The 19,651-nt window shown below is 41.0% G+C and overlaps 1 protein-coding gene across 1 annotated transcript in view; it reads left to right on the top strand.

The window, feature by feature from the left end:
- The window catches only part of pkhd1l1.1 (PKHD1 like 1, tandem duplicate 1), a 95,466-nt gene that overhangs the window by 34,411 nt on the left and 41,404 nt on the right, over positions 1-19,651 (top strand). The window contains exons 29-45 of the mRNA XM_042347005.1: positions 233-397; positions 986-1,107; positions 1,672-1,804; positions 2,495-2,684; positions 3,365-3,507; positions 5,083-5,187; positions 5,549-5,737; positions 5,994-6,164; positions 9,287-9,516; positions 10,268-11,255; positions 11,825-12,073; positions 13,400-13,549; positions 14,143-14,317; positions 15,350-15,506; positions 16,257-16,413; positions 17,607-17,686; positions 18,833-18,962. Of these exons, the coding sequence (XP_042202939.1) occupies positions 233-397; positions 986-1,107; positions 1,672-1,804; positions 2,495-2,684; positions 3,365-3,507; positions 5,083-5,187; positions 5,549-5,737; positions 5,994-6,164; positions 9,287-9,516; positions 10,268-11,255; positions 11,825-12,073; positions 13,400-13,549; positions 14,143-14,317; positions 15,350-15,506; positions 16,257-16,413; positions 17,607-17,686; positions 18,833-18,962 (3,534 nt within the window). The remainder of the gene's footprint in view (positions 1-232; positions 398-985; positions 1,108-1,671; positions 1,805-2,494; positions 2,685-3,364; positions 3,508-5,082; positions 5,188-5,548; positions 5,738-5,993; positions 6,165-9,286; positions 9,517-10,267; positions 11,256-11,824; positions 12,074-13,399; positions 13,550-14,142; positions 14,318-15,349; positions 15,507-16,256; positions 16,414-17,606; positions 17,687-18,832; positions 18,963-19,651) is intronic.

Below are 19,651 nucleotides of genomic sequence, written 5' to 3'. Positions count from 1 at the left end.
AGCTGTTTTAAAAATGAATCCGGTGCCCTGGCCGCAACCAACCACTTATGTATATAGAAAATTCTGTCTCACATATTTATTAAGAAAAAATATATTGAGAATAAATATATGCACTATGAATCTCACCCACAAATGTATGTTATGTTACAAGACAAGGAAAAAAACACATTAATTTAGAATTTTGAATTTCTGTTGTGTTTGATCTCTGCAATATTTGTTACCTTGCCTTCAGACAATGAAATTACCTGTAGGATTGGAAATGCCAGTCTAATCTCATCCCCTGTGACTGTTTACATCGCCGAGCTTGGTATCGCAAAACACGCTGGAAACCAAACATTTGTTTTCACTTATCAGGCAGAAGTTAAAAGCATATCTCCATCCTCAGGCAGCAGTGCAGGTGAGACAGAATAAGAAAACATGATACAGTCTTCATTAGCAAAAGTCGTGTTTTAGTTGTACTCAAATAGAAGCATTTTAGTACTTTAATAAGCATTGGGTAATGTTTTGTGCCACTTTCAAATATACTTATTTTCAGGAACAGTCCATAAATCTTTCCCTCTGTAGGGTTTTTCCTTCTACTGGGGCTTCTCCAGTTCCTCTCCAGAATTTCTCACCCAAGAGGTGATTATACGCAAAAGCCTCGATAGCGGAGTGTGGGCTGGCAATTCGATCACAACATGTATCAAATCCATATACTCACACTTTCGGACAGGGGTCTCTGGATAGTAATCATGAATAGGAACCCTGGCTGATTTTCTCCATCCCTAACCTAGGGCACTCTGTGCCTATTACTTTTTTGGATTAGGTGTGCAACAAATCCAATTGTAGCCCCAACAGCAAAAACCCAATTCAGACCTTGTTTGAACACTATAAGCCCATCAGTGTTTTACTTACTGTTACCCAGCACTTCACCACTTGGAGAGCTCCAATTGATCCCATTAATGTAGAGTCACATTCATAATAACTTTCATTCCTATTATTCAAGGAGGAACCATTCTGACAGTATCTGGTTGCAGTTTTACCCAAAATTCCACAGTTTGGATTGGAGAGGAATTATGTGGTCATCTCATGGCAAGTCACAATGAGATAAAGTGCAGAACTCCATCGGTGAGTGTATTGAGGGATTCTAGTTCTCTTGCTCTTAGATATTTGAGTTTCAGGTATCAAAATTGAGAACAATTCTCTGGAAATAAATGAAGTGGCTTCAATTAAGGAGATAGGCTCTTCTTTTTGATATTCCACCATTACCCATTTACTGGTCTGAACTCAAGAAGGTGTTAACAATAATAATACTCCTTGCATTTGATATACTGCCTCATCTCTGTGTTGAAACATCTCAAAGCCCTTCACAGAATTTTACTGTAAAATGGTATGACTGCATATTTGTAGGCGAATGTTGTAGCCAATTGGCCAATTTGCACAGAGCAATATCCCACAAATGGTCATGAAGTAAAAAAACAAATTTTACCTGGAGGATTGTTCTGCCAGAACACTGAAAACTTTCGAATAGTGCCATGAGATCTTTAACAACAACAAATTCATATTTATATAGTGCCTTTCACAATGGGAGGACATCCCAAGGCACTAAATTCATAGAGGCGTTGAGTTTATAGTGTAAAATTGTGAATTATTAAATAAATAGTGATTGACCATTGGCACCTATTAATACAGGCACCTGCTGGAGTGTACAATATCTGTGTGATTAACAATGGAATATCCAGCTCGTCCACCTTTCCATTTACATACACCGATTCTAAGACTCCAGTAATCACGCAAATAACACCGGTAACATCAAATGTATCAGGTACGTTCATTGAATTTTACTTTTGTAAGTAGGTGGCAGAACGTTAGTCATCTGTTAGTTATCTGCTGTGTCTATGTTCAAGAACCTTAAGTCAATTTTCTGGCCTGCACTTATGATAACCAATTTCTTGGTAGCTCTAAACACACCAGTAATGAATATATTTCATTGCAGCCCTGACAGTGAAGTTTGACCATGACAAACAGTGTGTCAGAGAAACAATTTATCCTGCTATCCTGCATGCTCTTGTCTCTGGACATGGGATGCAGAGTAAAATGGGAAACTTGGTCACTAATGGTATTTAACAGTAATTGTTGAATCAATGAATTAATGAAGAATGTTTACAGTGGTATAGATATGTTGTGCTTTCTCTCAGCATGAATAACTGGCTGTCCAACCACAAGATACAATCGATTACTTAAAATATCAACGTAGACAGTTTGTGCATGCGTGAAGGGAATGCCCATCAAACTTTCATCTAAGCAGTCCTGTACTTAAATAGAGAACCTCAAGCCAATCAAAGTCCTCCTCTATCACTTCATGTGATAACTGTCTTTCATTCAATTAATGATGGATACAGGCTGTGCACATTTTTATTTTCATTTTATTGGGTTGAACCTAAACTGCAACTGATTTGTCTAATATAATTTTCTGAATGAAGATATAACCAATGTTATTCTTGTTGTTTTATAGGCGGCTCCAACCTGACATGCTTTGGGTCAGATTTTGGCAACAGGTCGGAGGACAGCTCTGTCCTTGTTGGGAAGGTGAAGTGTCCGATTTTGGAATGGACATCCAGCTTAATTACCTGCCGCCTACCCAAACAGTCTCCTGGTCTTTATTATGTTCAAGTAGGAGTCACTGGAGCCTTCGCGAATGTTAGGTACAAAAAAATGCTGTTCGGTTTACACACGTTTCAATCAATTCTGTACTTGTGAAAATCTCCTGAGTTTTTCCTTCATCAGCATCCTCCACATGGAGTAGATGTAAAGTTACGAAATGAGGGAATCACAAAGGAAATATCAACTTAACTCTTCGAGTGGATTTGCACATGTTCAGCTCAGATACCAAATAAACAGAAATTTCAGGAAGCTTTCAAAAATACCGACATTAAACCACCCCATTAAAAATAGGAGGTGTAAAATGTGATTTCATGACAAATTCTATGTGATAATTATCATTGTCATCAATTACATAAAATTTCTTATGAAACAATAAAATTTTTCATAAAGTTAATACTTTATTTTAAGTGTTTTCAGGTGTCCTCCTAATGTGAAAGCTGAGTAAAAAAAATGTTTTGGATGTAATCAACATCAAAGCAGATATGGCTGGACTGGACAAAGATTCTTTATAGGATTGAGGTGGACAGCCCGAATCTTAATTGAAATGGACAGATAACCAGAACTTTATATAACATAAAGACTAACATGTGCCATGTTTCGGTATAATGAACTTAATCTCACAGAAACAATTCTGTTTCGTTGTGAAACTCAGAGTGAAATTTTATCCGAATGTAGAAAAATAATATGAATAATGTGTCTGTGTCTCTTTTTCTCACTGTAGTAGCTCTATAAATGCCTCAGTTGAGTACCGGCTGTGTGTGACAAGTGTTACTCCTCAGCATGGTTCACTGTACGGGGGGACGAAGGTCACCGTATCTGGAATTGGTTTTAGTCCTGTTCTGGAGGAAAACCTTATCCTGTTTGGTAAGTTTCCTGGCAAAAGCTGAAATACCTATGGCTACCATTAATATTTTTATACTTCTTCCAGAAAGTTGATCATATTGCTGCTAAATAATCCTGCATCAGGATTTAAGTCTCATTCTAGTCTTGATACTCTAGTGATTGTTGTACAGTACTGAGTGATAACTTCCTTTTCTCTCTCTCTCTCTCTCTCCCTCTCTCTTTCTCGGCTATCCCGTCTCCCTCTGGTGTGTCTTGCTCCCTCCTACCTCTCCGACCTCCTAATCCCCTACCACCCTGTTCGCTCCCTCTGCCCAGGGGGCTCCGACCTACTTCAAGTCCCCCCACTTGCTCGCCCCACTATCGGCGGGCGGGCCTTCTGCCAGTCTGCCCCTACGCTCTGGAACTCCATCCCACAATCCCTCCATCTCAACCCCTCCCTCGCCACCTTCAAAATCTACCTCAAGACCCTCCTCTTCGACTGTGCTTTCAATCCCCCTGCTTTCCCCTCTGCCCTCCACCCTCCCCCACCCCGACCCTCAGCTCGGGTCCGTAACTATGTCTGTCCAGCACCTTGGGACGTTCTCCCGACGTGAAAGGTGCTATACAAATATAATTTTGTTGTTGTTGTTGCCTTAGTCGATCTTTCCCCTGAAGTCTGCAGTCCGGAGTTCTCCAGTGATCACCGTGATCGATTGGAAGAGCTGCCGGTTTGCTGGTCTCTCAGTTTTAACTCAGAGTCCATGTGGTTCTCCCTCCTTCAGCCCTCCTGCTCGTCCTCCGAGGAGTCGTTCTCAATCTTGAGTTTCTGTGGTTTCGGTTGGAGAGATCAGCCCTTCGCAAGGGTGTTCCTCCTCTGTTCTCTCCCCGATCCGCGACAACTTCACTCAGCTTCTAAAAGTACTGACTCTTACAGTCACATCACCTTTTGACCATTACATTCCTTTAGATCTGCTCATCTTAACCTGCACATGGTATTCATTGTATCAGTACCCCTTAGTGATGAGCTCTCATGCATTCCTTTGCCCTTCGTGACTCTTCTCCTGGCTCCTAATCTCCTCATCCCAGTCTTCCTGGCCTTGAAACTGTTTTCCTACATGTTTCTTTGTTCTGGAAAACTTTGTCTAACTTCTTTGATAGCTCTAAACCAATTTGTACCAGCCTGTTGACCGCTAGGTTAAATTACTGCTGACTTCAGGGGTTTCATCGGTCATTCAATTGCCCATTTTCCTTATTAAAAAACAGCGAGTACATTACCCATAATCATATGAATCAACGCTTATAGTCATGATCATACATAACATAATCATCCATAACTAATCATTTTTTACAGGCGGATCGCTTTTCCGGGGGTACTAATCCCTACAACAAACAAATTGGTCACTTCAATCCACGGCTGTTTGTGGGACACCTCTGTGTGCAATAGTCTGCCATGTTTCGCCCACAAAATACAGTGAATACAGTCAATTCACTTTACAATATATTGTGTGAAGCGCTTTGAGACATCTCGAAGACATGATAAGGCACTATATCAAATGCAAGGTTTGTTATTACTACCTGGTATTCTCACATAACAATGTGATTATTTTTTATTGGCAGGTTCTGTGCCATGCAACATAACGTCTACATCAGTGAGCAAGTTGGAGTGTGTTGTGCTGCCAACCAGAAGAAGACACCTTATTACCAGCAATGGCACTGATCCATGTAGGTGGCATCTTCGTGGAAAAATAAACATTCAAGTGCATGGGAAATGTACTAAAGCAATGGGATTTGAGTTGATAGCTACAGCCGGAAAGCCAGCACCTGTGCAAAAAAAGATAAGCACAGTGGCATTCTGCATTGTAAACTTTGTACGATTTTATAAAACATTTCTCCTGCAAAAAAAGTGTGAATCTTTGCACTCCCCATCCTTAATTTATAGTTTTTCAGATGGGCCCCAGGGCTTCAATTCAAAGCAGAAACCTTGGCACTTCAATGCAGGTTTATGGAATACAACCTTAACTCAACTTTTAACTTTTTCACCCCGTTTGTTTTTCCTGCTGCTGTTCTAACTGCTTTATGGCAGACCATGGACAGGGATACAGCTGGAATCCTTCCTCCCTGGACATCTTTGTAGGAGACATGGTGCAATGGCAGTGGGAGGCACCAGGACTCGTCAAAGGACTGCGATACAGAGTCTACCGTGTTGCCAGGCCCAGTGATGTGAACTATGATGGGGATGGTTTTATCAGTGGAACCAGCAGCAGTGTATCAGGTTGCGTATCCTCAATTAACGCTACATTTCATAAAAAGACAGTCACTGAATAAAATTCCCTTTCCCTATTGCCCAGTATCTTGCAAATCCATTTGCTTACATAACGGTGTCTAAAATGCAGCGTTTGCGGACACTAATTCAGCAGTACATTTGTACTGTAATTCAGCAGTACATTTGTATCGCTAATATAAATCATCAAGATTTGAAAAGATGTGTTTTCTTAGTCTGAAGATTCTAAATGTTTTTTCATGTGTAGGATCCTTCTCCTACCATTTCACCTCCCCTGGATCCTTTTACTACAGCAGTGGTTTTGTGAATCCTGCACAGTCCATCTACCTGCAGGGCGTGGTGAATGTGAGACCAGCTCAGGAGAGAGTCACCAAGTTGTACCTTTATGTAGCAGGAATTGAGGCAGAGTATGAAACAGGTAAGGTATTACAGTGAAATGATCTGGTGCATTTATTTCAGAAATTACAGTGTGGTGCAGTGCTTCAGAAAGCCACTTCCTGATCTTCCAAAATGCTCTGGATTCTGGAACGGTTCCCATTGATTGGAAGATTGCAAACATAACACCACTATTTAAGAAGGGTGGGAGAGAAAAGATGGGGAACTATAGATCAGTTAGTCTGACATCAGTGGTAGGGAAAATTCTTGAGTCCTTAATTAAAGATGTCGTTATGGGATTCCTGGAAGACCATAACAAGATTAGGCAGAGTCAACATGGCTTTACAAAAGGGAAGTCATGCTTAACTAATCTTTTAGAGTTTTTTGAAGATGTATCCAGCAGGTTAGATAGGGGGGAACCAGTAGATGTAGTATATTTAGATTTTAAAAAAGCATTTGACAAAGTGCCACACAAACGGCTATTACACAAGGTTAAGACCCACGGGATTAATGGGAACATATTAGCATGGATTGAAGAGTGGCTAACGGGTAGAAAACAGAAAGTAGGGATAAACGGGTCATTCTCGAATTGGCAGGATGTGACTAGTGGAGTGCCACAAGGATCAGTGCTTGGGCCTCAGCTATTTACAATTTACATCAATGATCTAGATGAGGACATTGAATGTAACGTATCTAAATTCGCGGATGACACTAAACTAGGTGGGAGAGTAAGCTCTGAGGATGATGCAAAAAGATTGCAACAGGATATAGATAGGCTAGGGGAGTGGGCGAGCAGGTGGCAGATGGAATTTAATGTGGGGAAGTGTGAAGTTATTCACCTAGGTAGAAAAAATAGAAAAACAGATTATTTTCTAGAGAGGGAGAGATTAGATAGTGTTAGTGTTCAGAGGGATTTGGGTGTCCTTGTACACCAGTCTCAAAAAGTTAGTTTGCAGGTGCAGCAAGCAACTAAGAAGGCAAACGGCATGTTAGTGTTCATTGTAAAAGGTTTAGAGTACAAGAGTAGGGAAGTCTTGCTGCAACTGTATAGGGCCTTGGTGAGACCGCACCTCACATCGAATTCAACTACCTACAACTGACCTACAAGGCCATTCACGGCCTTGCTCCCTCCTACCTCTCCGACCTACTATCCCCCTACCTACCTGCCCGTACCCTCCGTTCCTCTGGCTCCGGTCTGCTCCACATCCCCCGCCCCAACCGCCCTACCATCGGTGGCCGGCCTTCAGCCTCTCAGCCCCTAGGCTCTGGAACTCTATCCCCCAGTGCCTTCGCCGCTTCCTCCCTTTCCTCCTTCAAGGCCGGTCTCAAGACCTTTCTCTTTGACCGTGCCTTCAGCTCCCCTCTCGACTCTCTACCCCCTCCTCGCTCCCTCCCTTCCCTCCCCTCACCCTGACCATTTCCCCCCTGCTCGGGTCCTGACCCAACTGTACAGCACCTTGGGATGTCCTCCCGACGTGAAAGGCGCTCTATAAATGGAATCTTGTTGTTGTTGTTGTTCAGTTTTGGTCTCCTTATTTAAAAATGGACATACTTGCCCTCGTGGGTGTGCAGCGTAGATTCACTTGGTTAGTTCCTGGGATGAGGGGACTGACCTATGAGGATAGGCTGAATAAACTAGGGCTGTATTCTCTAGAGTACAGAAGAATTAGGGGAGATCTTATTGAAACATATAAGATTCTTAAAGGGCTGATAAAGCAGACACAAAGGGACTGTTTCCCCTGGTAGGAGAATCTATAACCAGGGGTCACAGTCTTAAAATTAAGGGTCAGCCTTTTAGAACAGAGTTGAGGAAACATTTCTTCACTCAGAAGGTAGTGAATTTATGGAATTCACTACCCCAGAAGGCTGTAGATGCTCAGTCCTTGAACATCTTCAAGGCTGAGACTGATAGATTTTTTAAAAATAGAGGGATTAGGGGATATGGGGATAGGGCAGGTAATTAGAGTTAGGTCAGCAGATCAGCCATGATCTTATCGAATGGCGGGGCAGGCTCGAGGGGCCGAATGACCTACACCTGCTCTTATTTCTTATGTTCTTATGTTCTGATATGAAGTCTAGTATAGAGCGTGCTTGGTTGAGACCTGAGAGTAGGCTACCCTTCCATGTTCTAGCCTTTTAGTTAGTGGTCTTAAGATGAAGATTTGGAAATTTCAGGCTCAGATCTCATCAGATGGTCACAGTTCTATTTGCCTAATTGTTCTGATGTGCGGAGTTTTGCAGATTACAATAACTCGGCTTTCCTTGCCAACTTGCCTTCTTACTGCTATGAGGTAGGTAAGACTATCAGGTACTACAGTATGCAATAAGAGTCATGTCACCTGATATATACTCTTTCACAGAACAGCACTCAATGTTCAATCTATTTATACAATGGTAATTTTATTCACAATAAACACCTTGAACTAGTTTATTACCTTGCATGTTCCACCAATAAAGGTCTCCACAACACGTCTATATACAAAAAAAACTGAATAGATGGATTACTCAGCATTGATAAACAAAAAGCGAGGTTTAAAGTTACTCAAACCAAATAACATGATTTTAAAAGCTTGTTGGGTCAGACTGCTTAATCTTCTCTAATGAATATAATTAAGCAATGAACTGAATCCAATTAGGAATATCATAGTTTCCTCCATTGCTACAAGTGGGATTTCACCACAACATAACACAAAAATATGAGATTTGACTTCAGGGTAAATTTAAAAATTCCATTTTTTTTGTACTCTTATATGATGGATTCAGGGGTGATATAATTGATGTTACTGGTCTTTGGTTGCAGGAAAAAGTTTGTAATGTAAGCCATGTTTTCTGCAGGAAATTATATATATATTATTTGCCTAATGGCAAATTCTGGGTTCGAACCCAGGATTAGCTTGGAGCTGAGCCAATTTAGAATTATATTTTGCTTTTCCTTTCATGTATATTGAAGGGATGAGATCAAACAGGCTGAAGGACTTCTTTATCCTGACTGATCTTGTGACCAGGACAGTTAAATAATAATAAAACAGAGGCAAGATCACAAATAATTTGCAGCAGATCCACAAGAGTTTAGTGATGCTTCCCCCTTTAAATAATGACAAAGCTCCTCCTCAAGGTGTCCTAGTCTTGTCTTTGGAATAATAATGTGTGGTTAATTTCTAAAAGGGCAAATGGAAGAGCTACTCTCCCCAAATCCACTTGATGACAACTCCACTGGCTCAAACATGGAGTTCAACCAAACATCTGTTGGAGCTACAGATGTGGATGGCTTTCCATTTGTCTTTTCCTCTCACTGGTCCCCAACCATCAACAGCATCAAACCAACTAAGGGAACATTTTATGACATACTAACCATTACCGGCACTGGATTCTGTGACGCCAGCTGTTCTAATGAGGTAAAGGGGTGTATTAGATTAATTGAGGTGCAATTAAACCAATGTATGTTATGTCAATGTAATTATCTGGATTCCTGTGGTTATATTAACTTATATTTGTTGCTATCATGTAATGCTAAAATATCACTACTGAAAGTTTGAAAATGGGGTTCCCTGATGGCACAGTATGTTATTCAATAAATAACAGAGCACTACAGACCAGGTATATTGTTCCTTGGTCTGGGCTAAGTTACCTGAGCAGGTGGTTCAGCAACTCTGGTTATGGAAGTGAAGATTAAGCAGGATTCTCTTTCCTAATCCCTATCCAATGACACCCCTGTCCCCTCCCCTACCGCCCCACTCCAGTGAGGTACAGCGTTCTTACATGAGCTTTGACAGTAATTATTCACTCACCTCATGGCTGATCGTGGGTTCTTGCATAGTAGCTTTGAAACATTTTGATGTAATTTGGTGCTATAATCTCTATATATTTTTATATCTAACTGCTAAGCTTGGAAAACGTGTCCATTGAGCGGAAATTAGTTTGAATGGTAATCAAGTCCTGTATTTGCACTCAGACACTAACATTTACTGCCCATCCCTGGTTGCCCTAAGAAGGTGATGCTGGGACTTCTCTTTAAACTCCTGTAGTTTTTTTCAGTATTACTGAAAAAATACAAATCACTGATTTGCTCCTGTTCCATCGCAACAAGTTAAATTGTTGGTTGTTAGTGAATAGAAATTCACATTGAGACACATTGCTGTGTTTTAGGTGACGGTTGGAGACCATCCTTGCGTGGTTGAAAATAGCACCAACAGTGAGATCACGTGCCAGCTGGATCCTGAAGGAGTGATGGAAGTTGGCATTGCAGCATTAGTATCTGTGACAGTCCAGAACCTTGGCACTGCGATCAATACTTTAACCAATGAATTTGATCGGCGCTTTGTGCTCCTTCCCATCATTGACAGCATTAGCCCCGAAATTGGATCCACAACAGGAATGACCAGAGTCAACATCACTGGATCAGGATTTGCAGGCAATATCATGCATGTTGAGGTCCTTTTGGCTGGTGTACCTTGTTCAGTTGTTACTGTGAACTACACACAAATCATCTGTGAATCTTCACCTTCAGTTCCTTTCAGTGGGATCGTTAAACTTTCTGTTCATGGTATTTTGGCTGAATGTAATGGCTCTTGCAACTATGTGTACACTGATAGTGTCACACCACTTCTGCTAGATATCTATCCAAGGGTCCTGAACACAAACAATACAAAACTTACCATAAGAGGAAATGGATTTGGGGACAATGCTGATATGGTTTATGTCTTTATAGGTAACACTCAATTTATGCCCCAGGCTGTTTCAGATACTAATATAACTTGTACAGTACGTCCTTTGCCTGCTGGCAATTACTCAGTTAAAGTTCTAATAATGGATAAGGGTTTATCTTCAGAAGGTGGCATCATCACCAGCGCTGCGACAGCCTCCCTTACACCAACCTCTGGCGGCATCAATGGCGGCACCACTTTGTTCATCGAAGGAAATGGTTTTGTCCAGGGCTACACCACAGTGACCGTCCATGGATCCCTGTGTTCCATTCTTTCAGTTACACCAAGTGAAGTCCAGTGTATCACGCCAGCTTGTCCTCCAGGAATAGCCAATGTGAACATTGTTGTTCAAACTGTATCATATCCATTCCTGACATTTATATGCAACCAAACAGAAACGCCTAACATAGTTGCAGTTACTCCAACAGGAGGTGAGTAGCTGTCAGGAAACCTGCAATGTTTATGGTCTCAAGAATTAATGCCCAATTCTTCTCCCTTAGTTATTCAATTTCTCAGGTGTAGCAATTGTTTTAAAATGGGATTTTGAACCTCAGTCATATTTACAGTAGCTACAATGCCTGCTCTCCTCCTTCTCCATTCTCTGTCCCTCCTTCACCAGTCCCCATCCCCTCTGTCACTATTCCATGCCCTCATCCTTCACAAATCATCGCTCCTGTCCTTCCAATCCCTACTATCATTCTTCACCAGTCCCGGCTCCAGTGTTTCACCAATACCTGCAATCAATCGAGAATCAATACCGTACCTTTTCCCGCCCTGTATCAATATCAATCTGTACCAGTATCATTCAGAACCACATAGATGAGACATATACCAGAGCATTCCTGAGTGAGTTTGCTTCTGATATTCCTCATCTCCTTGAGGGTAAATACACGGCTGTTTCAAACCAGCAGATTTAGGAATGAAAACTCAAGAAATGGGAAAATATTTAGCTATTTCTTTACAACTAAAGTTTGACACAAGTCTTCATTTCTTTCTGTAGGTTTAAGTGGGACGAGAATCACCATTACTGGGTCTGGCTTTGGATCAATCGCTGCTAATATTTCAGTCACAATAGATGATGTGCTGTGCTTCGTGACCTTCGCCAGTGACAGCAATGTTGAATGCATTGTGGGAGATCACCCAGGTGGTACTTTTCCAGTCATCCTCAAGCACGCCACAAACGGTTATACTGCATCTGATGTGTTCTTTCAATATGAGCTAAACATAACAAGCGTCAACCCGAGAAAAGGTTAGTACGATATCACAATGCTTTTATATTACTGTATTATTATATAGTATTATATCAGTGCTCTGGAAGCCCGCGTGAGAAGTTTTTGCTGTTGTAGTTATTTCCCTAGTTACTTTGCTGGATCAATGAAGCAAATGTTGCCTGATTTGTTGATTGGGTTAACCATGAGCAATTGTTTGTTTTGAGGGAATTGTAAATGATTTTGCACTCCTGTGTGCTGATTGCGAATGGCATAATTAAAGATAACTCTACACTCTTGCCCAACTGATAGGCAAATGGATAAATGTTTTGAATTATATTTTATTGGGATAGACAGATTAGAAAGCTCTCTGGTCTGTGCTGTGTTAAGCAAGCTAAGCTTCTAGCTGTGGGAGAGCAAACATTTGCATTGGTGTCCATGAGTCAAAAAGAAAAACACAGCCAGTTATTGTGACCCTTCTTTGAAAGTTTGCATGTTGGTTCATGTGTGATGGTGGGTAATTTCCCTACTGAATTAAATTGGGAGAAGAATTCAACCCTTGAAGAGGACATGTTTGCATTAAATAATTCATCATCTACGACTCCTGTAGCTTTGTGGTTAGAGCACTCGCCTCGCAAGCAAGAGAACCTGGGTTCGATTTCCAGGCAGGGCGAATGCTTGGCCAAGTTTCCTTACTCCACACACCTGTTTACCTAGCAGTAAGTAAGAACTCGGTTGTTAGTCGATTGGTGGATCACTTTTCCAGGGGTAATAATTCCTTTTCAATAAATAAATAATAATAATTTTGTCATTCAATCCACAACTGTTTGGCGGACATTGCTGTATGCAATTGGCTGCCACGTTTTGCCCACAAAATATATAGTTAATTCACTTTTTACAGTATATTCTGTGAGGTGCTTTTTGAGATGTCTTGAAGACTTGATAAGGCATCATATTCAAATGCAAGGATATTATTATTATTATGAAGTTGGGCAACCCTGGCTGAGGTACCAGAAGGCTCCAGTGTTGTTAGTTTTGTAACCAAATATAAGTTATCACTTTCAGGAATTGAAGGAGGGAAAAATTGGGAGAGAGGAAATGCTATTTTGTGCAAAGCAGAACCTACCTCAAACGTGCTGAGAGTGCACCTCAATCTAGGCACTAAACATGAGTGGACACAAAAAAACTCCATCATTTTTCCTTGACGTACATTTCTGTGTGAAAATTGCCTGATGTATTTGCCTAGAAATACAGTTACTGCACTTGAAAGCAATCATCTGTGAAGACCTTTGAGATGGTTCAATGTTATAAGCGCTATATCACATGCAAGGTTTATATTTATGTTTCAACCTTTTTCAAAAATTTAGGTAGCTTTGGGGGCGGCTTAATATTAACTCTGAATGGTGCTGGATTTGACCGAGAGAATTCCCGAGTATCCATTTGTGATGATGAATGCAGAGTGAACTCATCAACCTCCACCTCCAGTACTCTGCACTGCATTTTACCACCCTCTAAAGGTAAGATACAGTAGGTCAATTTATGCAGATCAATCTCCAAATCAGATGCTCAGCTGAAATCCCTCTCTTGTTCGCTGGCAGTGGCTAGGCGGGAATAAGCATCTTAATCAGGATTAAGATAATGATCTTATTTCCTATGATGTGTTACACATGCTAGTAGCCTGTGGGGCTACAGATCAACAAAGGCCCAGGTTGAATCCCTCCCTACACTATGCTGTCATGTGGTCTCAGCTAGGCCAGCAATCGAGGGTTTAAAACTGCACTTAGTTTACCACCTCACACACATGCACACACTTTTCACTGATCCAGTGATTTATTCCTGATCCCGTGATCCTTGCTGAACAGTGTATGAATGTGAATGTCAGTTGAAGAGGACGGGGTTCGGCTTCGATGCCCACCCCCTCTCAAGCCAAATAGACTGCTGACCATTACTGACTAGGATCATAGGTGGCCAGTTGGTACCTGCGTAACTGCATGAATAACTGCTTCAGGATAGGGTGCTTCAAAGTCAGAGTGCATGAAAAGTGCTACAGACTAGTTGTGAATGTTTATGTTATTACTATGCATCAGTAATCTAACTATTTTTTACCTAGGTCCTGAACCTCAGCATACATGTAATGTTACCGTTAAGAATGACAACCATTTAGCCCAGTTGCCCACAGCCTTCACCTACAGTTCAGCCTTGACTCCTGTAATTATTGATGTATATCCGAGACGAGGGGGCACTGCAGGAGGTACTACACTTACTATCACAGGAGCCATTTTCAGGTAACTTAAGGATCAAAATATCATGCAATGATACAACTGCAATTGAATTTATTTTTTGTACAGTTTCACAATCCATTTTTTATTTCAGTTTCTCACAAGGATCCGAATAAGAATTTTTAACGTTTTATTTTTATTTCAATACTTGAGAACACAACAACAATAACAACAAGCGCTTTGTGAAGCGCTTTGGGACGTCCTCCAGACGTGAAAAGCGCTATATCAAATGCAAGGATTATTATTATTATTATAACAACAACTTGCACTTATATAGCACCCTCCATGCAGGGTGGAGTCTCAGGGCGCTTAACAGTGGTGGAGCCTGACTATGAGCCGGGGGGGGAAGGGGGAGGTGGCCGTAAGCACGGTCGAACAGTATAGTTTTCAGGCGGGAAACCACTTGCTGAGCACAGGTAGCGGGATCTAATTTGCAATAATTCTTAACTGGATTCCTTAAAAATGCAGCATCCCTTCAACCTGTAGGAATGCTATTCTGGCAAATCTAAGTTGGTATTTTATGAAGCAGCACTGAAACTCTGCAATTAGCACTAGTGATGTCTGTTCTAAGATCACTGCTAACAAAGATGGCAGTGGCTGAAATCTGTGGCCACTGTGACTCCCCAGGGACGACTGAGACTCATTCATGCATTCATCATGTCCAGGCTGTTATTTCAAAGCTCTTCTTGCTGGATTCATAATGTCCTCCCTACACAAGGTGCAGGACCATCCAGAACCCTGCAGCCCATGTTCTCCCACACCAGGCTCCATGAGCCCATCACCCACTCTCAGCTCCATTGGCTCCCCATCCCCCAGCAGATCAAATTCAAGATTCTTGGCCTCACTTGCAGCCAGCTGCATAAAGCCATCGAGATATCCTCTTGACATGAAAGGCACTTTGTAACTGTAAACTACATTTGTTTCTGGCCATAACGTTGTACACTCAATCTCAATCCGCATCTAATTATCTGCAGAAGAACAAATAGTACTCACTGGATAATGCATGAGTCTATAACACGGTCAAATTTGCTTTTTCAGCTTAACCATCAATGAGACTGTTGTCACCATCGCTGAGACTCCCTGTGATGTCCAGTTTGTGAATGAAACCTGTATTATTTGCATCACCAACGCACACTCTCCATCACAGCTGACCAGAGTGAATGTGAAAATAGGAGAATATGGCGTTGCCAGACAGGTAAGGAAACATGTTGAAAATGACATCTCTAAAGATCCATGAAATCTCTACCATCATACTCCTTTTGATGAAGGTGAAGGGTGATCTTAGCTGGTCGGTGGGTCATTATTAAGAGAACCATCAACATCTGGATGAAGAAGTTTTGACATAAAAGGAGGTAGTGATTTCCACAACTGGCTGATGATCCTTGATCACTGCAGTGAATCTTCAATTGGGTCAAATAGGTTTTGGTGAGGCAGCAACAGGTTAGACAGACTAACACTCTTTCAATCCAAGGAAAATACAGTGATGAAAGGAGGGTAATTATAACTTGTGAAGAATAAAGCTTCTCAGAAATTAAAAGTTACAAGTGACCACATTATTCTTCAAATTGATAATCATTTTAATTGAATTAAGTGACGTATTGACTTTGGAAAGTCTGTTGAAAGTGTGGTTTAATTTTCTTACATCTTAGCTTAAATCCTGGTGTTCTTTTTATAAATCCCAACACAGAGCAATGATCCCTACAAATAATCAATCTGTTACCTTTGAAATGTGTTCTCTGCTTAAATTATACGACAGATTAACAGTGTGATGCAAAAACTGTACGTGCATTGCTAGAAAGGGGTAAGGCCCAGTAACAAGGACACTTGTGGCCCAGTAACAGACATGTGTGATCCAGTAATAATGATACGTGTAACCCAGTAACAAGGATACGTGCGTATGATTCTTGCAAATTCATAAGAACGTTGTCCTGTGGGTTTATTACAGGACAATGCAGATTTTTATTACATTGATGTCTGGTCCTCTCCTTATACATGGGGAGGTTTGTCGCCACCAGAAGGTGGATTCCTCGTCGTTATCAGCAAAGGGCAAATAATTTTGCTGGATCAAAGCACACCAGTATTGAAAATGCTTCTCATTCAAGGTAACTTTACATCAGCAATTGTAGGTGAAAATATGCTTCTCTGCCTTTAAATTATTTGAGTGTGTTTATTATAAAGGAAGACAGGTTCTGTTCTTTTCAGACTGTTCTTTTACCTCATTTCGCCATTTCTCCTTCCTCTAGAGTGGCAGCACCAGGCAGGAAGCAGAATTAAATTGGGAATCAAAAAATCGGTGGTGACATTTTGCTTCAAAATAAAAAAAACATTCAAAATGTACACAGTCATTTTTAACTTCTCTGAGACAATGTTTCCGTTTTGTGTGCCACCATCTGTGAAATTGCAACCACTCATTTCAGAGTCTGAATACAGTTACCAGTGAAATTATTCCCTGCTGCTTCCAGGTTAAGGTGAATTTAGTGCAAGACTCTTTAGACTACAGGGAATTTTATCCTAAACCAGCTGTACGTGTAGTTTTATTGGCATTGATTTTTGCTTGCATTCTGCTGAACCCTAAAATGTGGAACTGCTAGATGTATTTCCATACATTGGGACCCAATCTCCCATGAGTACCAGACTGTTCACATTTGAAGCTGTAGAACTTAACTCCCCATACAGACCCTGAAATCTCATACTGCTGGCTCATAAGCGTCAGTTATGGGATACCATAAATATTTAAATGTGCTTGACTATGTAGGACATTTCCCACATTATTGTATAGGTGCAGATTATGTGTAGTACAAGTGGATGTGTGGCAGCCCATCAGGGTTTGCGTATGAAGTAAAAGATCAAGTATACAGTGGCCATTACAAGCACTTAATTACCTAACAACAATGTCAGAAACCTGATAATAGCTGGGTGTCCATGTTTACAAGTTGATTGTCTGTGTTGAAAGCCTTTCCTGTTTATGAAGGAAGTTTTACTGCAGTTCCATGAACGCTGGTTGCCCTCTGTTTGCCCAAGTGGCCTTTGTTTGTGAGGCAGCCAATTTGAATGCAAGAATGCCCCAGAAACAGCCATGAAGTGAGTGACTAATTTTATCTGGGGGATTTTTGGCCAGGATATAGAAACATTACAAGTGTTAAAAACTTCTACTTTCCTTTTGTGAATGCTGCAATTTAGACCCTGTTGTCTTAACTTGAATGTAAGTCATGTGGTGAAACCTTTAATGGACAATGATCGTATCACTTCTGTTTTTCTCTTTTTTTATGCCTATCTGCGTCTGATTTTGTGACAGGTGGTAAACTCATGTTTGATGAAGCTGACATTGAGCTCCAGGCAGAAAACATTCTCATCACAGATGGCGGAGTTCTCCAGGTATATCAAATTATTTCAACCTGTTTGGGAAATGTTTGTACTCCCCCTGATGCTAGGGATTCCAACTGAAGTGATCACTGATAATTTACCAATGAACACAGGTTTGCTGGAACCAGCACTGGTAGGAGTCTGCATTGGCTATTACGCAGCGAACATTGCAGAAATCATAAATGATTTCAGTTCCTCAGTTATACCCAGGGATCATTAAGGAACATTTAGGAATACCATGATTTTGGCCAGATTATGCCAGAAGCAAAAATTACTCTGATTTCCTAAACACCGCATAAATGTGGAACAGCAAGTTCTTCTCATATTGGGTGTTTTCCACAGTTTTGAATTTCTTGCTCTATGGTCCATAGCAGTATCTTGGCTCCTCTGATAGCTTAACAGGTAAATTCACCACCTGCTGAAGTACTGTTAAGCCATGAAAGTCCCAGATTCAATCACTGGCCACACATTGTCCAATGCTTACGTAGGGCTGAAAGCCGTTTGATCAGATAGGATAGGACTGCTCATCCCTTGGGCACAGCTGTAATCCATTCTTTATCATGTGAGTCAAGACAATTTATAATGCATCACGAATGTCGCATGCTGTCTGTCGCAAATATGAAATACCTGTTTTGTGAGACTTTCAGTTTGCCACACTGTGCCGACAAGTTTAAAATGAGACGAGAGCTACAGTGTCAGGCACCTAAAATGGTCTGAAAAAAATTCTCAACATAAGTACAATATTATATGCTGGGTTAGGTAAGAATTGGGAGCATCTTTGCTGATGAGAAGTGAGGGAAGTGTCCTGAGAAATGTGTAATAATAACCTTGCATTTGAATTAGTGCAATATCACAACATTGAAATGTCTCTAAGTCCTTCACAGAATTTATTGTAAAATGTACTGACTCTATAATTAAAATAAAATAATAAGAATTTGGTCACTTAATCCATGGCTGTTTGTGGGACATTGCTGTGCACAATTGGCTGCTGCATTTCATTTACAAAATATACAATCATGTCACTTTACAGTATATTCTGTGAAGCACTTTGAGACATCTAGAAGGCATGACAAGGTGCTGCTATATCAAATTCAAGGATTATTATTATTGTAAGTGAATACCAGTGGAACTACTTTGAACTTTTGATGTCATTGCTAGATTGGAACTGAAAGTTCTCCATTCAGACATAAAGGAATTATTACCCTACATGGCCACTCGCGCTCAAAGGAACTCCCTCTATATGGAGCCAAGACACTAGCTGTTCGAGAGGGAACTCTGGACCTCCACGGTAAGTTATTGTTTCATTGTGAAAACACAGAGATGGGGGGGGGGGTCTAATTTGCGGTATTTCTTACAAATCAACGCTCCTTCTGGCAATGTAGCTGATGCTAATCCATTGGTGAACTTTGGATCTAGTTCAGGAGCAAAGTTTATGTAAGTCAACGGGGATTCTAATGGACCCAGAGATGAGACCAGCAGTGCACGGATGGGAAGGTGTCACAACCAACAGTGAGGCGAAAACAGCACTGCTAAGGAAACTGGTAGCATAACTGATTTGTCACCAATAGAAAAAGCAGTTCACATCGCACGGACTTGAAACTGGAGATGTAGTTTATGCTGTGATTTACATTTCTGGGGTAGAAGCCAAAAGACAGAGGTTATTTACAGTATTATTAGTTACAGGCTGTATCAGAAGGTTGTGGGTTCAAACATATGTTGGGAGTTGAGCTCTTGGGCTGACAATCCAGTACTGATTGAGTGCTGCACTGTCAGAGATGCTGTCCTTCAGGTGAGATGTTATACCAAGATTAAGATCCTATAACACTATTTGAAAAGGGAAAAACAAAATATCCAGTTATCCTGGTCAAGAATCCTCCAGATAAATGAATCATTCAATGGTTGTCTGTGGCATCTTGCTGGTCCAAATGGTTATCTTCACAAAAGAGTCACTACACTTGACAGAAAATATCTGTGAAG

This window comes from Callorhinchus milii, unplaced genomic scaffold (assembly GCF_018977255.1).
Source record: "Callorhinchus milii isolate IMCB2004 unplaced genomic scaffold, IMCB_Cmil_1.0 Scaffold2, whole genome shotgun sequence".
Classification (NCBI taxonomy): domain Eukaryota; kingdom Metazoa; phylum Chordata; class Chondrichthyes; order Chimaeriformes; family Callorhinchidae; genus Callorhinchus; species Callorhinchus milii.
The sequence above is the reverse complement of the archived record's forward strand: the minus strand, read 5'-3'. Positions and strand labels throughout refer to the sequence as shown.